This window comes from Callospermophilus lateralis, chromosome 4 (genome assembly GCF_048772815.1).
Source record: "Callospermophilus lateralis isolate mCalLat2 chromosome 4, mCalLat2.hap1, whole genome shotgun sequence".
NCBI classification, from domain to species: Eukaryota; Metazoa; Chordata; class Mammalia; order Rodentia; family Sciuridae; genus Callospermophilus; species Callospermophilus lateralis.
Window position 1 is genome coordinate 163,356,904 of NC_135308.1, and position 16,800 is coordinate 163,373,703.

The window sequence follows — 16,800 nt, forward strand, 5'->3', positions numbered from 1 at the left end:
ATAAAAACTGATACCATGACCATCTTAGGTTCCCTGCTGGTTTTGCTTAAAAAACAGAACATATGAAAGCATATATAAAGATCTGTGTGGAATGCAGCCTGTGAATACTGCTGTGACTTATCTAAGTGGGACCAAGTCTCTTACTTTTCGCCTTTCAGGTCCACCGAATGCAACATGTCTTGCTTCTTCCACAGTCTCACACACAAGGCCATTTCCACACACAAACTGAATCACCTTCTTCAGCTGAGGAAACTGAGTTTTTATGACATCAATCATCATTTTACAGCCTTTGATCTCTCTTAGTCTTTCATTGATTGGCTTGATCTGAAAAGTTTAAAAAAATACTTTATATACTAGTTACAGTAAAATGAAAGCCAAATGCTCATTTATGTTCTTTCTTACAATACATACAGAAGCATTACAGCAAAATGTTAACAGTATGCAGTTGTATGTGATAAAAGTTTGACAAGGATATAATAAATTATATCCCACATTGTCTTATCCAGTATCTTTTTTTTTAATTAATTTTTATTGTAGGTTGTTCAAAACATTACATAGTTCTTGATATATCATATTTCACACTTTGATTCAAGTGGGATATATCTTTTAAAAATACAATAACTTCACCAAAAGCCAGAAGTTGTATATAACTTATATATTCAACCCTTGTCACTAACTAGTTGGGATATAACAATGCATACAAATGTTTCACTGCTGTCTAAATCATAAAATCTAGTGGAAAACAAGATTCATTTAGATATTTTTCAAAAAAGTAGCAAACGCTATGGGTCTTAAAAAACTCTTTAGACTTGGATGATCAGGAAATCCTTCAGACTTTCTTAGACATGACTTTCAGGCTTGGCCTCTGAGTATCTGCAATGTATTACTAGAACTCTTGCTTTTGTTAAATAGAACAAAGCAAAACCCTACAAACACCTTTTTGTTTTATGTTATGTATACATACACACAGTTTGGAAATGCATGTATTTACACAAATATAAATATAGGTTGGGAATATATATTTAAACAAACTGAGTGCATGGAAAAGCAATCTAAAGTAGTACTATAAAAGAATCGGGCAATGAGAGGATAGACGTATTCCCTTTATATCTGGTATATCTCTATATCAGACTTTTAAAAAATCAGTTGGCTTTGAAAAAATTTTAAGTGAGGAATAAATAAAACAGGATTTTAAAAGGCAGATGAATTAGGATAAGTAATTTTAGTTAGCAGAATAGAAAAAAGCGTGGTAGCAGAAAAGGCAGGTCTGGTCATGAGTACCATCAGCTAGTGTTTGCTGTGTCCCGGCTTTGTGTAGGGGCTGTGCCAGGCAGTTGGCACATAATGACTCCTTGAAATCCTCCAATAAGGTAAGGACTTATTACTTTATTCCACAGATGAAAAAACCGAAACTCAGAAATTTGGAAATAAGTCAGTGAGAGCTATTTAGGAGTAGGGTTGAGATTCACTCAGGACAGTCCAATTCTAGGGCATGTGCTTTATTTATTTATTTATTTATTTGTTTATTTTTCAGTGGACATAACATCTTTATTTTATTTTTAATAAAAAAAAACACAACATCTTTATTTTATTTTTACATGGTGCTGAGGATCGAACCCAGCACCCCGAGCATGCCAGGCGAGCGTGTTACCGCTTGAGCCACATCCCCAGCCCTAAGGGCATGTGCTCTTAACCATTGTATCCTTTGCCTGCAGTTCAGTCTTCAGCACTGGACCAAACAGAACATTTTCCTTAGTAGGCAAGGAAACCAATCACTAAAGGGTATAACTCATATGAGAGTTCCTGCTCAGGAATTTAGATTCTGGATGTGCTTAGGCATCTAAATATACACCTCAAGGCTCAAAATTTAGCCTGCTCTGCCAGAGCTGAGATACTAGATCAAATATTTACAATGGGCTGAGCTGGCATTTGACCAACAGACTATATGTCTTATCCATCTCCCATATTCTGCTGTAGAACAAAATACACTGTTGGCTAGTAGGCAGAGTATGCACTCTAAGAGCAATGGAATTAGACATGAAGGTGGACTTAGGGCAAAACTAGGTCAGGGGAAATGATGGGATGTCAAGATAGCAGCCACTTGCTATTATCCTTCATTTGTCAATACATTAATTAACACCAGCAGTTTGAATACTGGCTAAGTGGCATCCAAGATATTGTTTTTTTTCCCATAGCTACCATAGTTTTAAGCAATAAAGATATGTTTTAACAGATGAGATTTTACCACTACTTGATACTAAACATTACGACTTTCTTACATCAAGATAATCTAGAGCAAGGAACGTCTCAGGTTCAGCTCTTTCCTCCTTCAGAAATCGAATACAATCTCTTGCTACCTTTTCAGATACTACAACAATGGCAACCATGTACCGGCCAAAAAGCTTAGTCACAGCCAGCTGGTATTTCTTATGAATAGGATGACACAGGTCAAGCAGTCTTCCAAACTTAGCAGGTTCCAAAAAAGGAAAGAATAACAAATACATTAGTGAGAAACATATAATCATTAATTTATAATGTAACAAAGAAACACACAAAACTAATTTTATAAAATTATACATGTAATAATGGAGTCTCATTCAAATGGACCTAACTTTCATTATGAAATAAATGCCCATTTAGGCATGTCACACTTCATTTAAGAAGAGTAATGAAGAAGGACTAGCTTTACCAAAGTATTAAAATATTTTATAGAAGTACAGTAATTAAATAATATGAGTTTATTCCCCTATTTATTAGACAGGAATCTACAAGGCACCTACAACGTGCAGGGACTGAGGAAGACATTACTGAACAAAAGATATTCTTTGGCCTCCTAAAATGTTTAGTCTACTAAGGAAGAAAGACATAAATAATCAACAATAACATGAATGTACAAAACAGAGTTAGACACTAATAGAGTATTCTGAGGGAACATAACAGGGACCAGGTTGGCCCAAGAGGTGAGGAAAGGCTTTTCACAAAAAAGACACTTCCTGCAGCAGCTGTCAGCACTAGGGTACTGGCCCTTAGAGAAGCAGGCCTTAGAGTAGCTGAAGATTTAACTTTTATCTTCGGGCTCTTTCTTCTTATTGGTTCTCCCTGAGGCATACTGATTTCCTGAGAGACCACCACACTTTCATATTTATTCTCTCTGCTTTCATTGTTTAAACCTCTTTGTTTTTCTTTTGTTCCCCTTTTTCTCAAGTCTTTCTTTTGAGTCAATTTTTCAGCTGTATAATCTCCTCCTTTCCACTACTACTTTACTAGTATTCCTTGCTACTTCTAATTTGTCTGTTAGTTTTTAATTAAATGGGAATATTTAGTAATAATGTTTGATCTTGATTTTTTTTTTCATTTCATTGTTTTAGCTTACATTTGAATGTTGTCCACAGCACAAAACACTTATGGGGGATTTTGTTCTATAACTGTATGGACAGGGCTCTTTGGCTTCTAAATATTTTCAAATACTTTTTTTCTCTTTTGAGTAAATGCTTATAGCTGCCATGGTGATCCTTTCTACCTTGCTTTGTGTAATGTGGGCAGTTCTGTTAAGACCACTCCACTATTGATGGATAACTTCTAGATTTCTTTCCCACAGAACTGAGATGCCATCTCCTCTGGACAGTAAGTGATGGAACACCTACTTCCCATCCTACCCACTTTCCTATCACCCAAGGGCTTGGAAGGCAGGGCATGTGAGTGCTCTCAGCCAATGCTTTGTAAGAACATACTTTATTTACCTATTTCTGCTTTCTGTGAGACTAACACTCCAGATGTTTTTGTTGTTGTTGTTGTTGTTTTTGAGGGAGGGGGAAGGTATCTTGAACTCAGGGCCACTCACCACTGAGCCTCAACTCCAACCCTATTTTGTATTTTACTTAGAGACAGGGTCTCACCGAGTTGCTTAGTGCCTTGCTTTCGCAAAGGCTGGCTTTGAACTCATGATCCTCCTGCCTCAGCCTCCAGAGCTGCTGGGATTACAGGTGTGTACCATCACTCCTGGCTCTCTCTTGAGTTTTTAATTACTATCCTTCTCCCTTGGGATAGGAAGACAAACCTCATTTGGAGGAAAGGGATTTTAAAAGGCCTCTCAATGAGGAGCCCTAAAGTTTTCATTTCCATCAGAGAGCATCAGAGGTTTACATTCCCTGATTCATCAGTTTTTAAATCTAACTCCCTCCAGTTAGAAGAGGAAAAGGAAACAAATATATGCATTTGCTTCTTGCTAGATCTTAATAGGTACTGGGAAAATTCTTAGAAATTAGTCAGTTCATCAGTTTGGCTTCTGCAGAGTTTGGACAAGCAATGGTATACTTCAGTCTTTTTTTCCCCCTATCATTTTTTGAAATTTATGACATCAGGTTGTTTGGCTTTTGAGCTTTTTCTTCAAATTAGTTTTTATTATTTTTTCCTATGAATTGAGGGAATGAGATTCTGTGATCTAGCTTTATAACCTCAATCATTATCCAGAAGTCAAAGACAACATATAAGAGTTGGAAAATCAAAAAAGATGAGGTAAAGGAGAAGATAGGTATCCAGAGAGGCAGGAAGCAAACCATGAGAGCAGTAGTGTCAAGGAAGTCAAGGGTAGGTGTTCTGAAATAGAGTGATGGTTAGCAGTGCCAAGTGATGAAAATAGGCCATCACCAAACAAGGCATGCACAGGGTACGCTGATGTTAATGACAAGAGTCAGATGCCAGACCCCTGAAACCCAAGAAAATAAAGTTGTGAGTCTAACATTCCGAACAAGAGATGATTGGATTTTGGCCAATGAAACACACTTTGCAATAATAGAGTGGACAGAAAATTAAAAACATGCCAATGAGACTACTAAAAATATATTTTAAAAAACTGAAACTGTGAAGAACAAGAGTTTTGCAGCTGGTTAAGGGACTCAAACTGCTTCACAGCCATATGTGGGATACTGGCATATGTGTTTGCTGGTACGGAGTTCATGTCAATACTCCCGCTAATAGTCATTTATCTGTAGACGTGAACTAGAAGTTATTCACATCTAACCCTAATTATTTACTGTGATATTTAAATATAAATAGTCAAATATAAAATTAAATAATTTTGCTTCATAATAATGGTAATATTTCTAATCCCAGCTAAGATTATTTTCACCAAATGAGAGTGCTCTGCCTTGTTATAATTACCACGGAATCTGGGTAAAGTCTTTTAAGGTGCTCCAGAACTTCTGCTCTCTTTTGCTGACGTCTTCCCTCATGGGTATCAATTCCAGCATTCTGCAATTCACTTCTAATAAGATTCAGTTCTTCATTAACTTCAGACATTCTTGATTTTGTTTTTCCAATTTCATCCACAAGGTTTTCCTCTTGCTGTTTCTTCTCTTTTAGGCAATCCCTGCATTATAGCAAAAAGAAATACCAGATACATCACAGCTTTGTCTGCCACTGCAGAAAAATATGGTAGTGCTCTATCAATTTTTTTAGGGTGGAGGTACCACGGATTAAACTCAGGGGCACTGGGCCACTAAGCCACATCCCCAGTCCTATTTTGTATTTTATTTAGAGACAGGGTCTGAGTTGCTTAGCACCCTGCTGTTGCCGAGGCTGGCTTTGAACTTGAGATCCTCCTGTCTCATCCTCCCAAGCTGCTGGAATTACAGGCATGCACCACCATACTTAGTGCTCTATCGATCTTTTTAAAAATATTTTTTAATTGTTGATAGACCTTTTTATTCTATTATTTATTTATTTATATGTAGTGCTGAGGATTGAACCCAGCACTTCACACAAGCCAGGCAAGTGTGCTAATGCTGAGCCCCAGCCCCAGCCCATCTATCAATTTTTAAAGGATAAAAATATGCCTAACATCAAATATGGGCAAAAGAGCGTTTGATAATTCTTTGTTGATTCAAAACCACATATTTCTGGATATGAAAAAAGTAAGAATAGCTCACTATAACCAGAAAAATCATTATGAGATTACTAATAAGAAATACTAATTAAAAAGAAATCCTCAGTGGCATAATATCTAGATTATATTTGACTTCATAACATAACTGGGGAATTTAAGTTTCACTACTGCTAAATGTTTATATTTTCAAAATTCAAGCATTTTACTTACTATGTGGCTAAGTAAAATTGTTAATAAACAATTGTTAATAAAGATTGTTTATCTTTAACAATCTATAATGGAATGAAAAACAATGGAATGAGAATATCTAACACAGGGCTGGCATTCATTTGATGTATAGAAATATACTGGAGAGAGAAGAAAGCTGTAAGACGTTTTCTCTCTACCTACATGCATGTCTTTGTATACTCCTCCAACTTCTCTATTCGTTTTTTATGATCTTCTATTTGTTCTTTTATTTGTTTTAGATTTCCCTAAAATAGGAAATGAAACCTGAAATCAATTACAGCAATTCCAAACCAATACAATTATATGCCTACAACTTACTGTATCATAAGTTGATATAAATTTGAAATATCATATACCAAATATGAAAGTGTTTATGAGAGTAAATTTTAATTTTGAGATGGAAATGTGATATAGAGTTTTGAAGCCACACATATTAAGGTTCAAATCCTTATTCTTCCATGTGCTAAATATTTGATACTTCACTCTGGTAAATTCAAACTCCAAGAGGACGATTTTCAAATACCTGTGTATCTCCTATCTGTCCTTCAAACTAAATCAGTCAATAAATATTTATTCATGGATACCATGTGGTAGCAACTACAGAACAATAATGAACAGGGCAGTCTCTGCACTCAAGGACTAATATCTGGTGGGAAAAACAGACAATTACATACATAATTACAGTAGAGAAGTTTAGTGTCACAGTAACATAGGAACCTGTAGAGCAACTAACAGGTGCAGTGCAGGACTCCACAAAGTCTTGCTCTATTGGTCCTTTATCATTAAATCCAAACCCTGGGGCACAGGCTCCCTTTTCTCAGGGAGGGAGCGGAGTGTTCTAAGGTGTTCTGAATGCCAAAACCATGGATAGTATTGAATTCTATACATGCCATTTTTTCCTATAATTATGTATAAGTTAGACATAGTAAGAGAGTAATACAATAAATAATAAAACAGAACAATTATAACTATATTATAATAAGTTATTTAAAACTTATGAATTATTTCTAGAATTTCATGGTTTTGAACGATGGCAGATCATGGGTAAATAAAACCATGGAAAATGGAACTGGATAGAGGAACTATCATAGTCTGCAGCTGGCTTCCTGTCTGGGAAGTGGCCAGAATAAAGGCTGGGAGATGGATATTCCAGGTGACTGAACTCACTACGTGAAAGGTTTACAATGGACACAATTATTCATCCTTCCTTTAAGAAGCTTCCAGTTTGATAGAGCTGAACCAATTATCTATAATTATATAATTTTATATAATCTGATAATAGCCCTTAGTTGCAGATTAAGAGCAATGAGTAATTATTAGAAGAAGACATCATTTTTTTTCTGTAGTAAGGTAGAGAGAAAAGGAGGGCAAATGAAGATTTGGTGATATGGGTAACTACAGAATCTAACCTGTACAGATGAGTAGGTTATCCCCAAAAGAAATCCACATGCACAAAGGCAAAATGTGCAGTGGATATTTTTAGAAATCAATGTATGATTTGATAAGATAAAAAGTGTACAATTAAATAAAAATTTTTAAAATTATGTTACCACCTTTGATTTTTTTTCCTTGCACAAACACCCTCTTCTACTCATAGTACTGCCACACACCCACTTTTCATATTGTATTTTCATCTGACAAATCATAAAAATACCAGAATGGTACACTTTAGTGAGTTAGGGATTCATTTTAGAAACAAAATGACCTCAGTCACATAACTTAATCATCCTGTGCTTTCGTTTATAGGTGCCTGAGATGCACCTGTGAGCAAAACAGATAAAAATATACATCCTCATGGAGTTCACCTGCTAAGGGGTAAAGGCAGGCAAATAAAGCAAGTAAACACAATTTTGTTAGGAGATTAATGCCATGGGATAGACAGAACAGGGAAAGTAGAGCAGAAACACAGTGGGGACGACAACTTCAAGGTAACATTTGCGAAAAGGCTTGAAGGAAGCAAGGGAGTTGAAAATGAAGAAATGTAGAAAAGCATGTTCCAGGAAAAAAAAATGAGCAATGCAAATGCCTTCAGGCAGAAACATGTTGGATACATTCCAGGAAGCCAGACTACCAGATTATAGGGGAGAAAAAAAAATGAGAAAAATGGGGGTAGGAGTTAAGGACTCTGATGGTAAAGACTACTGTGGAGACACCTGGGTGGGAAGATCAGAAGTCCAGTTTGGGATCTAAGGTTAAGATGTCTATCATTGTCTAAATGGAGACACTGAGGAAGCAGCTGGATATACACAAAAGTGGAGTCTGGAAGGTCTGAGCTGGGGCTGAGGTTGTGGCTCAGGCAGAGGCAGAGCACTTGCCTAACATGCGTGAGGCCCTGGGTTCAATCCTCAACACCACATTAAAAAATAAATAAAATAAAGGTATCGAGTCTACCTATAACTAAAAACAAATAAATACATTTTTTTTAAAAAAAAAAAAAGAAGGCCAGAGCTGGTGATAAAAATTTTCAGTGTAGTTTTTAAAAGCTGAGTGACACCAGCCACAATAGCACATACCTGTAATCCCAGTAGCTTGGGAGGCTGAGGCAGGAAGATTGCAAGTTCAAGGCCAGCCTCAAGCAACTTAGTAAGAATATTTCTTAAAATTAAAAATTAAAAAAGAGCTGAGGATGAGGTCTGAGGCGTAGCTCAGTGGCAAAGCGCTTGTCTACCATGCATGAGGCACTGGGTTCCATCCTCAGCACCACAAAACAATTAACAAATAAAATAAATACATTCTGTCCATCTAAAACTACAAAAAAAAATTGAGGGTGTAGCTCAGGTAAAGAGCCTCTGTGTTCAAACCCCAGTAATCTCTCCCACCAAAAAAAAAAAGGAAAGAAAAGAAAAGAAAAAAGGTGTGTGACTATGGATCACCAGGGCAGTGAGTATAGGCAAGAGGAAAAATAAGGATGGAAATTTAATAATACTAATGTCTACCTTGTAAGGTAAGTATATTTGGTTTACAGCTGTGGTTGGCACATGGTATATTCATATAAACACTACATTATAGTATCAGGATGGACCAGAGACTCTATATATAATGAACTGTTATTTTTGTTGATGTGCAACAGTAATAATTTTTATCCCAACTTTTAGTCTTTGCAAAGAGAGACATGAAGAATCTATTCAATCTGTCAATCACCATCCATATTGTACCAGTACAGAAATCAAAACCCAGGAAATTAATAATAATTATTTATTGAGATTACATAAAGTAAAGAATAAGACCAGCTGGAAGCCAACCATGCCTTACTCTGAGACAGAACACCATAATGCTGTCTTGATAGGGACTCCTAATGTAGAATAACTAGTTTTTCTTGGGCTACTGTCATCCTTTGAATCCACAAGGAATTGGTTCCAGAAACTACTATGGTTACCATAATCTGCAGATTAATGCCTCTTATATAAAATGACACAGTATTTGCATACAAACTGTATACCTCCTCCTATAAACATTAACTCCTCTCAAGAATATTTATAATACTTAATATAGCACAAAGTTATGTAAATAGCAGTTATTATGTACTGCTTATGGAATAATAACCCCCAAAAATCTGTAAATGTTCAGTAAACACATGTTTTCCTCAAATATTTTCAATCCTCAGTTGGTTGAACCCATGGATGTGGAACCCAGAGATATGGAGGGTCAAATGTATTTGTCCTTAATGCTTTCAAACGACTCTGAATTATCTCTATAATTCTACTTATATTTTTCCCTACATGTATCTTTCTCCTAAATGCAGTGGCCTAAAATACACATAAGAACAGAGACTGTATCTTCTGACCATGTCCATCACTCACAGATGCAAAGAAATGCTTACTAAATACATGAATGATAGCAGAGTCTACTCTTATTTTACCATAGAAGAGCACCTAAATAATAATACTAAGCAGCACAACAAGTAATCCAGAGAGCTTCCCCCGACACCCTGTGCTGGGGATTAAACTCAGGGACACACCCCCTCAGAATTTCAAAAATTGCTTATGATTGATCTAAATCCATTTACATGTTGAAGAGTTAAGGAAATAACATTTCACTGAGAATAATTATAAATCATTACTATACAACCCAAGAGTACCTGAACTTCTCCATGTCTCCTCTTTTCAAAAGCCAGTCTTTCTTTCTCTGCCTTCTGTTCCCACTGAAGTTTTTCCAGTTGTTGAGTCATTATAGCTACTTTCTTCCTTACTTGTTCCTTAAGTTCTTTATAACGATCCAGCTGTATAAACAGCATTGAAACATTTTAACTCACTTAAAGAAGCATGAGAAAAGTCTTTGTATGACTCCTGTACTAGCAGGTAATTAATCTATCAGAAATAGTTTTATATAAATTAGATCATAATTCTCCAGGTAAAATATGTGAATATAGTATAAAAGCCACCTTCTTTAAACTCTTTAGATAGAGCAACAAATATTCAAAACAAGACCTCTAAAATAACATCTGTCAGAAAATCTTAAGAGAGAAAGGGGATCTAGAGAAAATGATACATCTCTTCTATTGATATAGTCACAATTATTATTTATTTATATTGTGATGTCAGATTATCATAAAAATTAATGAAAGAGATAAATGATAAGAATTTGGTTGAGAGAATGTTAGAAAACTCCATTACATACTTTTGGTTATTTGTTACTGATTTATTATAGTTAAATCTTGTATATTGTACTAAGTTAGATATTAATTCATCACTTAACATTTTAAATCACCTTAAGTAACCAGTTTCCCTCCTGTGAATTAAATCTCAGGCTCATACATCTTATCTTATTTTATATGACAGAAAATAGTTTTACCTTTAAAGTAATTGAATTACCTAACTTTCATTATAAAATTATACCAGGTAATCCTATAAACTCATAACACCATCTAATCGAATAAAGGGAAACTAGTTTAAAGATCAAATTTATATTCCATATTCAGATTAAAACTTTAAATTCCCATAATTTACATCCCAAGGATATTCTTTTAAAATATCAGAGGTCATCCTTTAATTTCTTCTAATAAAAGAAGAAATTAGAGAAAAAAGATCTCCACTATGTTGATTTTTTTCACCTGACTAGCTTCCAGTTCAATGTCTCGCCCTTTATGTAAGATTTCTTCCTCAATCTGCTTTTCAAAATTTCTCCAAGCACTATCTAAATCAACCAGTTCTGTTTCTAGGGCTCTTATGTCATCTTCCTGTTTGGAACACTGTCTTTCACTGTCCTTTATTGATTTCTTAGACACATCCAATTTCTTGAGGTGATGAGAAGTGTTTTCTTTGGCTTTAATGTACTGAGGCCTCTTCTGATTTAAAAGTGCTTCAAGAGACCTAAAAGGGGAAAAAAAGTTTGTTTTTTAAAAAATTAATTTTTAATATAGAAAGGGAAGTTCTTTTGATAAATCACATTCAAAACTAAATTTAAAAAATTAACTTTCAGAGACTTAAGCAGATCAGTGATTGTCAGAGATTGGGCAAAATCAGAAGCATAGGCATTTTTAAAAAGAGCAGTTAAATAATGCATCTGCCAAAAACTATGGAATTATACAGCATCAAGAATGAACCTCAATGTGAACTAATTTAAAAAAATCACTTATGAGGCTGAGGGATACTAGATGAAATATAGAACATAACAAAAGAATATAACTATACTACAAATACATGAAACAACTTTATTGAAAGAGTAGAAGGAAAAAGTGTGGGTCTAAGTAATTTTGGAGTCTGTCAGAAAACTAAAGAGTACACAAGTATTGTACATTAGTTATAAAACTGCTTCCCACCAGGGTATGGGTTAGTCTTTCAGATATTGATGCCCATGATTACTGAAATTGAAAAATTTAACAAATGGATGTCTAAAGGTGGAAGTCAAGGCTTCTCACTGCTGAAAAGGGAAGTTTTAGATAGACGCAAGGGAAAATGATGGTAATAGATTACTGTAGGGAGGTATCAGGTGTAAATTCATGTTTATCTTAATTGAGATACATGCTGTCTTTTGTGGAATTACTTACAGAAACGTAAATATACAAGAGTCAGTATACACACATACATTTCCTGTCAGCTGAGAAAGCCTAGAAGCAAAGACAACCCGGGAGCACAAGCACATCTAGCATGCACATGTTGGCTCCTAATAGCATTCTTCAAAAAAAGGGGCCAAGACTCTGAAGAAATGACTAGTCCTAGGTCTAGGGCAGGCTCAGACAAGCTGGGCAGGCTAATGCTAGGACTGCCTCATATAAAACAAGCCTGGAGCATATTGTACTGCCAGAAAGTAAAGAAGTGCACCCCCAGCACCAAAAACAATCACAATTATAGGGATACATCAAAGGAACACAAGAACCAACTCAAAGAGTTCTCAATGGGTCTAACAGTTGGGTCTAGGTAAAAATAAATAAATAACATAGGATTAGATTATAACTCCAGATATAAAATATTCTAAGTCCATATGGATATAAATAATTGAATAAATAGGAGATGAATCTCCTGTACAGAATTCCTAATGAGTTATGTAGATACTCTGCCCTTAAGTGTGGGCCATGCACAGTGATTTCCTTCCAAAGATTACAATGTTGAAAGGCAGGGGAGTTGGGAGAGGAATAATTTCATAATGGAGAAAGCTGACAAGAACTATTTTGAATAGGTGATCAAGGTCAACATGAACAGTGATGTCATGTTGATATGATATAGGATATATATCACAGAACATATAATATGTTGATATCCTGATATAATGGAGGAGAATGACATTTTACTTCTGTGGTCCTCCTCCCTAAAATCCATAATGCCAATCTAGTTATTAGAAACTATCAGACAAATCCTAATTAAGGGATATTCTTCAAAAATTCTGGGCAAATACTCAAAACTGCTGAGCTCATCAAAACCAAGAAAGTGTGAGAAATTGTAGAGTCCAGAGGAACCCAAGGAGACAAATAAATTTAATGTGATTTTCCAGGTCAGAAAAAGGATGTTAGGCAAACACTAAGAAAATATGACTACTATAGTCTTTAATTAATAATAAATGTGTCAAAGTTGGTTTATTGCTTTTGACAAATATGGCATACCACTGTAAGGTGTTAATAAAAGGAGAAGTTGAAAGAGGGTATATGAAAACTTTCTTTACTATCTTGATAATTTTTATGTAATTTTAAAGTATTTCATAGTAAAAAAACTATTTTTAAAAATTAACTTTCAAAATGTCACATACTTTTATTTGCTCTATCAATCTACATAAAACTGAACCATTAATACCTATTTTTAAAAACTCACTTCAATTCTTTTTCTGTTTGTTGTAGTTGTCTAGTTAGCATTCCATGTTCCTTTTTCTTGGCTTTAACTATGTTTTCATGATGAGAAAGAGACTCTTTTATGACACTCAAATCCCTGTTCACATGCTCTAACTCAGTGTTCAGAAAATGAATTTTTTTCTCATTATGATAAAGTTGAAAAAGCTGCAGTTGTATCTTGTTTATTTTCAGTTCTTCAAGGAGACTTTGATAACGTTCTGCCTGAAAAACAGTATAATTCAATGGAAGTTAAAAAAGGAGAATACTTAAACTGACCAGTGAATTTTGATTTATGTCATTAAGAAACAGTATTCTTCCCAAAATAGTATTATTTAAAAAGGATTTCTTTGTTCGTTTCTAAACCAGTAAATGATTTTGTGTTCATGCCCTTAGTAGTATGGTAGGAATAATAGTGAAGTGGCACCTGCCAATCTGGGTCCTCATCCTATCGTCTTGACCTATGAGTATGGCAATCCACCAATTTGTCATGGCAACTCCACCAGCCTGGCATTAGCTTCCTCATATATAAACTAAAAGACTTTATGATTACAGGGCTCCTAGCGATCAATTTTAAATTAATGATTACAGGTAAAATTACTGCAAGAAGTAATTTTTCTACTGATAAAAACTAATGGGGCTACTACAGGTTTAGTTTTGTTTTGTAGTACTGGGGATTGAACCCAGGGACACTCTACCACTGACCTACATTCCCAGCCATCCCTTTTTATTTTTTATTTTGAGACAGGGTCTAGTAAGTTGCCCAGGCTGGTTTTATTTTTATTTTTTTAAAGAGAGAGTGAGAGAGAAGAGAGAGAGAGAGAGATAGAATTTTAATATTTATTTTTTTAGTTATCGGCGGATACAACATCTTTGTTTTGTATGTGGTGCTGAGGATCGAACCTGGGCCACACGCATGCCAGGCGAGCGCGCTACCGCTTGAGCCACATCCTCAGCCCCCAGGCTGGTTTTAAACTTGTGATTCTTAAGGCAGGAGGATTCCAAGTCTGAGACCAGCCTGGTCATCCCCTGGGTTGGGGATACAGCTCAGTGATAGAGCACTAGCTTAGCATGTGTGAGGCCCCGAGTTCAACTCCTAGTACTGCTACACCCATCAAAAAAAAATTGTTTTCATTTGTTTTCTATTACAAAAGGAATATTCTTGGTACCCCAGGCAACTTCTTGGTACCCAACAACTTCTACAGAAAGCTTTCATATCTAACACTTAACTGGTTACACTTCAGGACACCTTACCTCTTCTTTCTCTAATTTTGCATGCTTGCGCTCTGCAGCTACATTTTTTTTCTTATTAAAATTAAATTGTGCATCTTCTTCAGCTTTTTGTAACTTTCTTTTCTTTTCCTCATATTCTCCTATAAGCTCTCCTGAAGTGCTGATTTCTTCAAAAAATTGGGTTCTTTCTTTGGGTTTTTTCATGGAAATAGACTCTACAGTTCCCTGTTAAAAATAGTAGAGAGTAAAATATAAAATACAGTGATGTCTTTTTGAAACAATGAACCACACAAAGCACGGCAGCTACTTACCTGGAAAACTAGACAGTTCCGTGCTTTGACAATTATGCCTATCTTTTCCAACTCTGCTATGTAAGCAGAACGACTCACAGGGTTATCATCAAAATGAAATTCAGAACATCCCCCTGAAATAGAAGAAGAAAGGCTGCTACAAACTATTTTTCTTACTGAAATGGCCAGTCATGCAATAACATGCCTGTTAATGAATGCAAAGGCCAAGTGTCTATTACATGCCAAGGAATATTTTATAATGGCAAACAAAACAGACCAAAGTCTGATTTCAAGAAGTTTATATCCTAGTTAGGGAGACAAATATGAGATATGCAAGTAAAATAAAAATAAATATATGTGACACGGTGGCTAACTATGAAGGAGTACGAGAGCTGCAAAGCAAGATGGAAACTTCTGTATGGGGGAGGCACTTCAATGTTAAACAGGGTAGGCAACAGAATCTTTAATGAGATAAAGGCTTTTGAAGTTAAAAATCCAAAGAAAGCCAGGTGCAGTGGCATGGACCAAAGCCCTAGCTTCTTAGGAGGCTAAAGCAGGAGGATCATTTGAGCCCAGGAGCTTGAGGCCAGTCTGGACAACAACCCAGGCTATTTGTTTTGAAACACCATCTCAAAAAATTAAATAAATAAATGATTAAAAATCCAAAGGAAAGTAATAAAACTAGCCAATGAATATTTCTGGATGATAAGTGGTAAAATATTTAAATTACACATTAAGGTACAAGTATATAACAGGAATCTCTAAAACCAGCTGTGATTTAATTTGGGGAAGACAATAAGACAGTACTTATACATTAAAACTGTTGTAGTGGACCAGAATAAAAACTGAAACAATTGAAAAAATAAAATACACACCTATTTACAGAGTAAATAAAATCCTAGCATACAATAAAAATGTATATAAATGACTCTAAATTTTGCTTATTCAGAGAACACAGAGGATTCATAAACAAATCACAAAATACAAATGAAAACATTTCACTCTAGTTGCTTTTTCATGATAGGAAAAAAACTATCTATACAAGCCCCAAATATGCAAACAATTAATTCATCACCAAAATAGATAAATAACCTGAGAAAGAACTTTCATGACTTCTTACAGGTGGGCTCTCTCCTTCATCTTATTCAAATATTCAGGTATAAAAATGCTATTTGTCAGGAGAGACCTAAATAAGTAAGCCTATCTGCTTAAGGAAAAGTCTAAGTAGAGAATAAAATAGGTTGTCACGTGCATGCTTCTGAGGAAGAAGAGCCTCTAGCTCATGCTGCCAGTGGAACAGTCACAGCCTGCATACAGGAAAGCAGGCCTTATAACTTGCTCCTGAAAAACCAAATGGCAAAGGTACCTCGAATGATTCTTGCAAATGTCTTCTCTTCTCCACTTTCTTCCACGTATACAATCTTTACACTTGCAGAAGAAGAAACTGGTTTTCCAATATGTGCTCCATGAATAAGTTCTTGAATATTTTTTACTCTTAAATTAGCCGTTTTCTCTCCCATTACAAAACTAAGTGCATCCATTACATTAGATTTTCCTGGAAAAGAAAAGAGAGAAAGGTATTCAGTCTTTGGATAAGAATCCCTGCCTATGCCAAAGAAATCAGGCCTCCCAATGGAAGTGAAACATAGCCAAAACATGTCTGAGTAGTTCTGTCTCCTTGAGATGAAAAATGCATGGGACTGAGAAGTTCTAGGAATATCACTTGTTTCTTCTAAGCGGCTAATGACGAGCATTAAAAGGTCTAAGTTTAACAAAATAAACAAATGGATCTAAATTCCAGATTTCTGGAGCTGGGGTTGTGGCTCAGTGGTAGAGCGCTTGCCTAGCATGCATGAGACACTGGATTCAATCCTGAGCACCAAAAAAAAAATAAAAACAAATAAAATAAA

The 16,800-nt window shown here is 35.4% G+C and overlaps 1 protein-coding gene across 1 annotated transcript in view; it reads right to left on the reverse strand.

Annotated features, from left to right (window-relative positions):
* Smc1b (structural maintenance of chromosomes 1B) overlaps positions 1–16,800 on the reverse strand; it is an 81,123-nt gene that overhangs the window by 49,710 nt on the left and 14,613 nt on the right. The window contains exons 2-11 of the mRNA XM_076855443.1: positions 16,257–16,445; positions 14,912–15,024; positions 14,622–14,825; positions 13,354–13,592; positions 11,163–11,421; positions 10,191–10,331; positions 6,275–6,357; positions 5,161–5,368; positions 2,280–2,465; positions 145–324 (exon numbers count right to left, since the gene is read on the reverse strand). Of these exons, the coding sequence (XP_076711558.1) occupies positions 145–324; positions 2,280–2,465; positions 5,161–5,368; positions 6,275–6,357; positions 10,191–10,331; positions 11,163–11,421; positions 13,354–13,592; positions 14,622–14,825; positions 14,912–15,024; positions 16,257–16,445 (1,802 nt within the window). The remainder of the gene's footprint in view (positions 1–144; positions 325–2,279; positions 2,466–5,160; positions 5,369–6,274; positions 6,358–10,190; positions 10,332–11,162; positions 11,422–13,353; positions 13,593–14,621; positions 14,826–14,911; positions 15,025–16,256; positions 16,446–16,800) is intronic.